The 11,130-nt window shown below is 34.8% G+C and overlaps 1 protein-coding gene across 6 annotated transcripts in view; it reads left to right on the top strand.

Moving 5' to 3' along the window:
- Positions 1-174: 174 nt before the first annotated feature.
- Positions 175-11,130, top strand: part of ETV1 (ETS variant 1) — a 63,661-nt gene continuing 52,705 nt past the window's right edge. For 3 of the 6 annotated variants that reach the window (XM_026070303.1, XM_026070302.1, XM_026070301.1), the window contains exons 1-3: positions 175-244; positions 1,047-1,134; positions 2,879-2,926. In XM_026070303.1, the coding sequence (XP_025926088.1) occupies positions 200-244; positions 1,047-1,134; positions 2,879-2,926 (181 nt within the window). In that variant the 5' untranslated portion in view covers positions 175-199. Of the gene's footprint in view, positions 245-1,046; positions 1,135-2,878; positions 2,927-3,391; positions 3,453-11,130 lie in introns of those variants that run through there. The other 3 variants (XM_026070307.1, XM_026070308.1, XM_026070304.1) reach the window with 1 other exon arrangement.

Below are 11,130 nucleotides of genomic sequence, written 5' to 3'. Positions count from 1 at the left end.
TTGTTTTTATGAATGGGACTCTTTGAGGTTAATTAGCTATGCAAATTCAAGCAGTTCATTCATGTTTTTTTTTTTTTTTTAATCTAAAAGCCATCTTGTATTCCCCTCTAGGCTGATTGGAGTCCAGATCCGAGGAAATCTGCAGATCAAATGCCCAGTAAATAAAACACTGAACTAAGACTTGTGGAAGAGCTGAAGAATGGATGGATTTTATGACCAGCAAGTGCCTTACATGGTCACCAATGTGAGTGATCAGTACAAAGTTGGTGTTTATAAACTTGACTCTGACTTCTTTCTCTGGGGGAGTTTTGCAGGCAGAGTATCTGCTTTGTTACCGCTGTAGGGACGACTCTTCATCTAGGAGCTTTGCCTGCAAGATGAGCTTATCTTCTTAGTTATTTCAATAAAGCATCCTGTTCTTTTAAAGACAGTTTTGGAATGATTAAAAAATCATGCACACGATTAGTGGAAGAGAAGGGCAAGAGCAGCAGCTACATTCAAAGTTTCTGGCTGCGTTTGCCTGCAACACTTTGAAGAATGAAGTTGAGGCAAACGTTAACATCTTTTTTTTTTTTCTCCCCCCCCTTTCCCTCCCCCCCCCACCTTTTGCTTTCAGGATTTTGCAGACAATTTTACAAGTAACACTGGGAAACAAAGCAGTCTATTATTATCTCCTCATATTTGGGTTCTCCTGCATAGCTTATGCAGAGGGGATTTATGTGCTATTGTGTAGGTTTGTGTACTTTAGATGCTAAAAATACATGGTTGGTATTGTGTTGCTGCTTGAGCACATCACATACATATCTGTACAAATAGATGTCTACATAGACTGATAGAAATGTGTTGCATTTAGATACAGGAATCTTTTGGAGAATGTTAGGTGCTCAGCAAAATCTTTTGCTAGAAACTGTATGTAGTGATTAAGAATAGAGGCTGTAAGATGATCATTTCCCCGTTGGAAAATGTAAAGAATTTGTGCAGGCTTTGAGTATTCTTGTTTAAAAAAAAATCAGATTTCTAAAGTAACTGATCTTTCCTGTTTATAGAATCCGCGTGGGAGAAACTGTAATGAGAGACCGACAAATGTCAGGAAAAGAAAATTCATTAACAGAGACCTGGCTCATGATTCAGAAGGTGAGGGCTTGTTTCTTCCCCTCCCCCTGTCCCCCTCCCCCTCCTTTTTTACTTACTAATGCAGAGAAACTTTTTGAGAGCTCTATTTATTTATTTTGGAGATATATTTATCTAGATCAATTAGAATAAACAAGACAAGAAAATTGCATTTACAGTTGCAAAACAAACTGGCAAAGGCTAAAGTTGATATTTCTTCCTCGAATTATCCTGTTGCATTTTAGGTATTGCTGCCCATGTGGCACATAGATGTCATGCACTGAGGCAAAGATTTGCAGTATCTGAGTGCACCTGGCTTTCTCACCTTCAGGCCTTATGAGATTCAGGACTTTCCCCATTTCTCTGGTCTTTTAACATTCTTTTCACTGGTATGAGTTCACTGGTGGAAGCCGAGGTGAGAATGCTAGTGTGGCAACTGTTATTTTTCACTATAGAGTTATAGCAGTCAAGCTCCAGGGTTCTGGTAGCCTGTTTCTATTGCTGTAACATTGGTAGGGTTAAATGTCCTGGGAAATGCGGTTACGAGTGTCTAGAATGGAAGAAGTTTTGAAGGGCCAGAGGTTTGTAACTTGGTCCCATCAGTAGCTACTTACATGATTCAGGCTTGTAAACTATAGTGTAGCAATAACTGTAACACTTCTTTAGGTTACAGGGTCAGTATATGCTTACTTTCCTGTATGTCTTATATACTTATAGGGGCCTTCAACTTACATATGCCTCCTCATCGCACTCTGATGAGACTTTGATATGCTTTTCAAAATCTGTACAAATTTGTTTGGAAAACTTTATTCTAATATAGATTGAAAAGAAAGCAACTTTCTGATTTTCAGTTAAATGATTTCCCGACATGGATATGAGGTATCAATCCAACAGATAAATGAATAGCCTCTGTCATTTAAGTATATGTGAATAGTTATCTGTCAGCATTCATAAAAGAGGAAGTCTCTCTCAAAATATAGCAAATTAAAAATAAACCATTCGTCTGTTCAAACATCCTACTTAGTCTTAGTTGTCCATAAACAAAATTTTCATAACTGAGTTTTTGAGCTTTGCAAATGAGCCAAACTCTGCTCTGGTTTACACCCATTATGTGCAATTGATTTCAGTGAATTGCAGAAATGCTGCTGTGAAATTCAGTCCATGGAGAAAGTGGTTTCACTTTAAAGAATTACAGTGAGCACAGTATAGAGAAGTTAGTGGTGATTCTCTTGTGGTACACACTAAAACAGAAGGGGAAGTACATACAATGTGCTATTTCTATTTGCTACTGCAGCACCTGCGGTCTTTGCTGCAAAATTTTGATATGATAGTTATGACCCTACTAATAAAGGATATTCAGTCTTTGCTCAGGCAGAACTCCCTTTGAAGTCTGAGGGAGTTTTGTCTGTGCAGATATTACAGGAGGAGGCCTGTATTATATGAGGAGAAATAGTTCACCTGTATGAGAAAGATTATAATTTCTAACTTCTCTATGTGTTTCTGAATAAGCATTTTATACTACAGAACTTGGTTAAGATTCTAGTTATTATTTCAAGAGCTGATTAAATGATACACTTTTTTTGTATAAACCGAAGTAGAAAAATCATTAACTGCAATCTGAAGGAATCTAGTTTTGTCCATACATTTGACTGCCAAAATATAATTCACAGATATTGTTCTTCAGGAAAAATACATTTTTGAGCATATTTTAATCTTACGGAGAGATTAAAGGTGGGAGTCTTTTATCCATGTCTTCATCTTTTCGCAGAACTCTTTCAAGATCTGAGCCAATTACAGGAGACATGGCTTGCAGAAGGTAAGGGGAAAAAAACTGCTTGTAAAAAGAGGAAAAACAACTCTGGAGGGGAAGAAAAAAAAAAAAAGTCCTGAACTTGCTGTCTTAATGTTCAGCCCAATTAATTGAGCTCTAAAAGAGCCACCTCATGTGTCATGCATACATTAGAGCCTCTGATGAGTTTGTCTTTGGGGACTCTGGGGCTGCTCTACCCAGTGTCATCACAAATTACCAGGAGAAATTGCTTCCAGCTCACAATCACATCTGCTTTTGGCAAGAACTAATGCACCAAGACTTCAAGTTCTAAGCCTCTGTTCAGATTTTAATTGCAATTGATCAGGTTTATATTATTGTACCTCGAGAGACTACATACAGCCAGAACTGGGCTTGCTGTTTCCTTTAGAGCAGCACATATAATTATTTGGTGTTCTGGTGGAGTACTTTTCTGATGGCAGAAATTAGTTTCTCTGGGTTCATCGGGACGGGATGCTTCAAGATTTAAGTGCAAGTGTCTTCTTTCCASCCTGTTCACAACACAGAACATTAGGTGTGTATGGAATCCTTAAAAAATACTATTTGTTTTTTTCAGAATTCTTTTAGTATTTTGCATGTTATTCTTTTCTTCATATTTGTTGTCGTAAGATTGTGTATTAGGTTATTAGAAAACTGACATTGGTCTTTTTAAGCCTGCCTTTTTTTTTTCTTTTTTTTTTTTAAAGTATTTCAACTAATCTTTCAGAGCAGATCTTACTGAGGATTTAAAAACAATAATATAGAAATCTGAATTTAGAGTAGCTATTGAGAGATTCATTTACCAATAGCAAAAAGATGAGCTGCTGCTACAGGAGAACTTTAAGAAAATGCAAAGGAGCTTTCTGCTTGTGGAAGTGCATTTGTTCACTTCAGCAATGTTTTCTGACTTTTGTTTTTCCCCTTGATATTTATAATGTTGTTTATTTTATGCATAAAGATTCTTATGCCTTGTCTGACCTTAATATATTTCAGGTTGAAATTTTAATGTAAGCTTCTGCATCTGAAGTAAACATGATTTTGATTCAAGTTAACATAGTTTCTGTAAATTTGTCCTGACTTAAATGAATGTGGGTATTAATATATATTTTAATTTTTATCATGTACTGGACTATGCACAGTTGTTTAAGAATAGATATTCTGCTTCTTTGGGAAGGAGAGACGTTGAGGTGAACTGCTTGCTGCTGCTTTTTATAGAAAGAAGGAAATATTACTGGTGACTGCTTGGCTACATACTGATTTTTTTAATAGTTTTATATGTAGTTAGTCAAGTCCTTAAGCTGTGAATAAGTCATGGGGTTTTGTTAATTTTGCTGACATTTTTATTCTCCTCTCATTATTTTTAACATGTAGCAATTCTGTATAWAATCAAAAAGTCTTCCTTTAAATAGTGGAACAGAGGTTATATTTTTTGTGAATTAATATGATTCTTTTCTAATCACTGAAAACAGGATGTCCTGCAACAAGATAATTTTTATAATATAATGATTGAATACAATTGTAACTATTTCCCTATGGTAATTTTACTAAGGATCTCTTATTTTGTCTTGTCTCACTCATTCTAACAAACCAGAGGATGTTAGAATACTATTCAATATATGATATTTTTTGATAGAGGGGAAAACTTTTAGTTTGATTGTTCACTGGAATGGACGTTTTTGTTTCTGAAAATGATTAAATTTCTTTGATCATTAGTCAGAAAAGTACTGGCAGATTCATAGGGTATGTGCACGTAATGTAAGTTTAAAAAATAATATGGAATTTAAAACTGATTTAATCATTTCTGTAGGTACATAAGTTACTGTAATGGCAATTTTTATTCTAGAGCCACTGTGCTTATTTCAGACTAGAATGAAATGTCTGAAAGCCTTATTCTTTTTTTTTTCTTTAGCTGAGTCTACTCCACTTGATAAATTTAGATAGGATTTGAGAGAGAAAGGTGTCTAATCCTGTATCAGCTAGGTGGAGGAACCTTTGTAAAATGCAGATAGCATCATCTGGTAAGTATTTAAAAATGGAGGAAAAAAAAAAAAGCGCTGTTTTTTTGCATGGCAGAGGATAATAAAGCTGCAGAATTTTACAATTAGAAATTTCCACAGCATATTAAAACTAAATAATACAGACTTTCCAATGTTCTAGAAATATGTAAAAAATCTATATGCTTCAGACCACGCCATGGTTTTAACTCTTCCGTAAAACACAAACTTTATACAGCTTTTCTAAAGGCTAAACTAAAACTGAAATAAAAAGTCAAGATGAGACAATCAAATATTGATCTATTAACTTGAACCCTTCTTTACAATTAAAACATAAAGTCCACCTTTCAGTAGTCTAAAATATACTGATGTTAGAGGATATTGTAGCTCTGCTCAAATGTCTACATGGGTGAGCTTAGCCAGGAAACAGATTTTGAAATCAGACTTGTTTACCCATTGCTAGATGTGTCCATTTATGTTCTTCTGGACCTTCATAGGCTAGAAGTCTGCCAATTTGGCAGCATCAGTAATGTTTACATATTTCTTTTCATAATGCTCTGGAGTCAGGGAAATGGCCATGAAATTTTAAAACATCTTGACCCTTTTTAAGAAAAGCAGTGGCAGCTGACCAGGTTTCTCCCACGAGTTCAGAACCCTACTGGGGAGTAACCAGGTCAAAAATCTACTTATTAGTTGGGAGAAGAAAGTGAGTTGTATTTTTATTACACACACAGAATGCTTGCATATTTTTTTKTTGTTGTTGTTGTTTTGCTTTTGTTCTGTTTCTCCCAAAGGTATCTTTACTACATCACATATTTTAGCCTGGAGATTTTTATAGTTAGTGTCACCTGTGTTCTGTGAAAAGTTGGTGGTGAACAAGTAAACACAAAAGAAATGTATTCTTTTCTTACTGAAAACGGTGGAAAGTTCACATGTATTAAAGAATTAATCCAAAATGTAAACAATTCAGTAACCTCTTTAATATTTTATTACTCCATAATTAACAAGCTGAATACTACTTGCAGAAAACTTCCAAATGTATTATACTAGCTGCATACTAGATTTTTATGGAAATGAGTTTTAGTTTTTACCTTGTGTAGTATTACAAGTATGAGAAAGAATCTAAATTATTTTGATGTAAAACTAGCTCTAAATTAATTTCCCTAGTGTAAACTGTTATTCAGCACAGAGGATAGATTGTAACTGTTTCCTGATTCCAGTAATTGAAAGGGGGAAGCCTTTAGTAAATTGTTTCAACCTTCAAGCTTGAAAGGAAATAGTTAAAATTGCCTATTGCTAACCGAGACAAATATTATTCAGATATTATCTTTTGTTTTATATTTAAATAACTTGATGGCAACATTTTGTCATGATAATATTATAAAATGACTTTATTGATTCTGTATATTTGGAATTAGATTGGTTTTGGCAGATCGCAATTGTTCAGTGACTTGAAAAGATTGGTTCAAATATTAATCTAATGTTATCTCATCATGGTAGCTGTTACTTCTTATTCTGGAACAAAAAGAAGACAGAAAAATTCTTAGTGAGCGAAAGTCTTCTGTGCATGGTGGAAGCATTTGGATTTAGGAGAATAATAGATTAACCCCAAAAATCAGATTGTTTGTTAAAAGTATCTTTTTCTGATACTAATCCCTTCTATTGCTTGTTGAGGATGTGTAAAAGTCATCAAAGCAAAGATAAATAATGAGTTTATGCACAAGATCTGCTTCTTAGAGCAATAGGTAGTTCCCTTCTCGGATGGTAGTAAATTTGCAGATAAAATGTTATGTTCTTTGGGTGAGAAAATACAAAACACCTAAGTGAATAAGTGAATAGTAACTGGTTTGAAGTAATAGCTACAGGTAACGGGGGTTCATACCTCTAGCACAGCTTAGCTAGATTATGTGGACGGTTAGCTTAGATAAGTTGCCAATATGAAAAAGCTAATACTTGGTATCTGGAAATAAGTGATTTGTCCCAAATAATTAACACCCAAATTTGGGATGAACTTTAGGAAATAAGTTTCTGCTCCCTAATCTCCTATCGTGAAGCATAACATCGCGGTGATGTCTGATCCAGTGTTGCCATCTACTTTATGCCATAAATAGGGATGTATGAAAACAAGCAGTTTATAGTTTCCAAAGGAAGATTTTTAATAAAAGAAAGTACTACATTTTTAAATATTAGTATAGTTAGGGTGGCTTTGTTTAAATCAGTGAAGTGTAGCAGCTTATACCGGGTAACAAGCGTTGTTCTGCCAGAAAGTTGTAAAATTTACTTAGTGTAAGGTAAATGCCATGTAGCCCGTATTCAAGAACTCTCAATGAATCTGCATTTTTCTAGGAGTAAAAATAGTCAAGAAAAGACAACTTAATATCTTCACGGCTAAGATCTGTCTGATGGGGCATACTATAAAAAGCAGCAAAAAGGTTTTAAATTTGTGGTATGTAATACAGCAAATAGCTTTTTTTTTGGATTTTAGTCATTTGACAGATTTGGCTTCCCAATCTTCAAAACGATTGATCTTCAGTATCTGTGCACAAAAGAATGGAGAAAAGTTATATTAGGCAAAATGATGGGTTTTTTTTTTTGTTTAAAAAATAAAAAGTATCCAAAACAAATAAAACCACGAGAAATCTACAAAGCCTGAAAGCATGTACAGTAATAAACTTTTTAACAGTTTTCTTTTTTGCTGTAAAAGTAAATGCCTTTTATTCAAAATAATATTTTTTTTCAAAAGCATAGTGGGATTTGTGAACCATGAGGGTTATAGCTAAATGTGAAATGTGGGTGTTCCTTTTAAACTGACTTTTTTCTCATTTTTAATATAGCACCAAATGAGGAGCAGATTCTGCAAACCCATCTTCATATTCCTAGGGCTTATTCACATAAGGAAGAATTTTGAGATCTGGGGCTAGTTTTGAACTGCATTTAAGTTTACTAGTCAGAGCATCTCACTTTATGTAAAAAGGATTTGGGGTTTGTTTTGACAGCAGATCCTGTGCTTATGGGAAATATATTTTTTCCATCTTGAAATTTGTCACTCTGTTGCCTTCTGAATGCTCCTTTGTTAGAAACAATTGTTCCTCTTAAAAAAACCAAACAAACAAAAAAAGCAAACAAAAAACTTACATGAATACTTAAAATTTATACCATCTTTCAGATATTCAGGACTGATAATGAATCCAGCAAAACTTAGTAGGCTCATTACTTTTGTGGCCTGAAGTCTTATTTTAGACCAAGCCAAAATACTACTGTTCATATATAATTTCCTGCCAATTTCAATTGAATAAATCTTTGATATTTTAAAACAAATTGCTCTTAGCTCTGAGTGAAGCTTGAGGTCAGAGAACACAGTACCATAGGAAATGCTGAGATACCCAAAATAAAGCTCTGAAGTGAGGCAAGGAGTCTTGCAGCTTGTTTTTCTGGAAAGTTTCCGTTTTTTGACAGGAACACCTTTCCTTGGAGTACAGTAGAGCTTTTGGAAGCAGTCTGTGATGGGGAGAAGGAAGAGTTAAATTTAAGCCCTGTTCAGTTTGCTTAACTTTTCATTTATTAAATACGTTCCTCAGCAGGTCTGTGCTACATCTTGAGACAAAGCAGTGAAATCAGTGTGTTTATGCCTAAAGTTCAAGTTTACTTTGCTGTAGCTTTCTGGAAGGGTGTGACATGAAAAGCTTGTGGTTGGGGCCACATGGTTCATGCTGGACTGTGTTTTTGTGAATGGAGGCAGAACTCCAGTTCTGACTGCTTGTCTTGAGGAATTGCTTAGGAGATCAGCTGTCTCATTCACTGGCAGAAAGAATGACTCATACATCTTCTGCCTTGTTTGGCTCCAGGTCATTGTTACAGTGGATAGAGCCGGTTTTAATTAAATATTAACTCCTTTTGTCCTGGATGCTTGTTAATGGTGACTTTTTATTTTTGTTTACTTGCAGTGAAAGCAAGCTAAGGGGCCCTAGTTTAAAACTTTTTTTTTTTTGCTTTTCCGAATTGCTTTCCATTTGGAAAAATATGCTGTAAGTTCAGCTTTTTAGAGGCCTTTTAAAGCCTCTGAAAACTACAGACAGGTATGAAGTATTTTTCTGCTTTGAACATTTGCTTTTGGCAAATTGATTTTAAATGAGTAGGTTGTGAAGCTGTAAAATCTAAACTGATACATCCTCAAGATCATAATTAACATTTTTGTACACTTCCCAAATCCTCTTGAGATATTATTGGTAGAATCAGGAGAAAAAGAAAACTTTTGGTAATAATCTAGGCTGAACTGGATAGCTTTTGGTGCAGATGTTGTCCGCTTCAGGAGTCTGAGACTTGACGGCTATGAATGCAGAATGAGCTATATAGCTGCTTCTGCTATTAGCAGTAAAAGCCATGTGCTTAATATCCTTGAAAACCTTTTATTAGTCTTTTGGTATATACTTCCTTTCTCAAACCCCCATAATTAAGTAGCTCAGGGAAATATTCTCATTCAGTTAGATGATCATTTCAGATATTTTTTCCAATATACTTCTGAATGGCAAAGTAAAAAAGCTTTGGTGATTTATGCATTGTGTCTTGTGTTGAGTATGTTAACAGAAGACCAACGAAGATTTTATGGCAGCCTTGCTGAACTGCAGTATCTGTGACTAAAAGAGGAAATGAATGACATGCATATATAAATGTGCAGACAGTTGCAACAGTCCAAGTTACATTTTCCTTTCAGAAATGCGAGTTAAAATGTCTTTACTTATTTCTCCGCTGGCTTGATTTGCTATAAAGGCTGCCTCTAATTATCCAAACTCAGGGTACAAAAGCCCTCTTCCCTTTGAGTAATGGGATGATCTGCCCAAACTATTTGCCTTCTCACAGCAAGATGCTGGTGGAAGAAATTTGTGTATTGGGCGGATCATTGCTACAATATGATCGTGTGTGWGTTGCAATTCTGTTAGTTTGAAAATAATACTAGATTAAACGAAGGAATAAACTAACAGTTTTGAGTTCTCGTCTCTAACAGTTAAAGCAGTCCTGTTAATTTCTCTGTATAGGCTTGCGGGCTCATTTCGAAGGTACTAATGCTTTTAAAACAGATTTGAGTAGGAAATGTATGTTCCCAGGTTTAACATTTTGGGTGTTATTCTTTGCTTTGTTTTGTTTATATTTGGTAGGATTCTAAACACTTCTTAACTTGCTATATTCCTTTTGCTACAGAGGCTTTTAAGATTATGTCAATATTGTATTTAAAATACATTAATCTCCACCTGTTTTCTAGAGTACTGATAAAGAGATGCGCCTTGATCTCTATTAAATATGTCTGCATAAATTTGGGGGATCCATAAAATTAAGTATGTTTTTCTTGTTTATGCCATACCAAATCAGTGCTAATTCCAGTGGCTCCAAAGGAACATACTGGTTTTGCGTGAATATTCAACTGGATGTATTCAAATTTTTCTCTGGGAAAACAGTCAGGGACAGGGAAAACAAAGGCCCTCCTTTTGCTGATACATACATAAATCTGCATAACAGTTTTGTTCTGGAGTAAATAACCTGATAAAACTGGCATAAAGCAATGGTGAAGCAGTCCAGCGCTCTGAGTATGCTCTAGAAAGTTATATAAAATTGCTGTCCCAATTCTGCAATCGCTAAATGTAGCTTCCTGGTTTCAACAGGAGAGTTTTTGTTTTGTTTTTGCCTTTTTCAAATGTCCTGGTTTCACTAATTTATTTATTTTATATATAAATATTTAAATACCTGTATGTATATATAGCCTCCTTACTGCATTTGAAATGGTAGCTAGCTTAAGGAAAATGTGTAGGATGTGCCTTTTGTAAACAAGAAATTACTCGGTAGAATTACTTCAACTCTTTATGTACTCATAAACCATTCAAAAACAATTGGAAATGTAAGAAATAATACTTAGGAATTGCCTTTTAATTAGGAGACCTTGCTTTCATAATTGGATTCTTCTGTGACAGTCAAATATTTTGCATTTTTGTAAGGAAAATGCTTAACATTTGCATGTAGTGAATCACATGAAAGGTCAGAAACTTGCACAGTGCTGGTATTTGGGCTTATATTGTCCCTGAGTTCATTTCTGGTAAAAGTTCTGTGGTTTCTCTGGAGGAAAGAGAAATTTAATGAATCAAAAATACTAGAAATATTTGGTTTGGTAAAATATGTGTTCTATACAGCTTTAGACTTTGAGGCGCTAACATGTCCTCAGAGATGCTGGTT

This window comes from Apteryx rowi, unplaced genomic scaffold (assembly GCF_003343035.1).
Source record: "Apteryx rowi isolate R43461 unplaced genomic scaffold, aptRow1 scaffold_309, whole genome shotgun sequence".
NCBI classification, from domain to species: Eukaryota; Metazoa; Chordata; class Aves; order Apterygiformes; family Apterygidae; genus Apteryx; species Apteryx rowi.
Note: the sequence above shows the minus strand (reverse complement) of the source record. Positions and strands in the feature narration are given on the sequence as shown.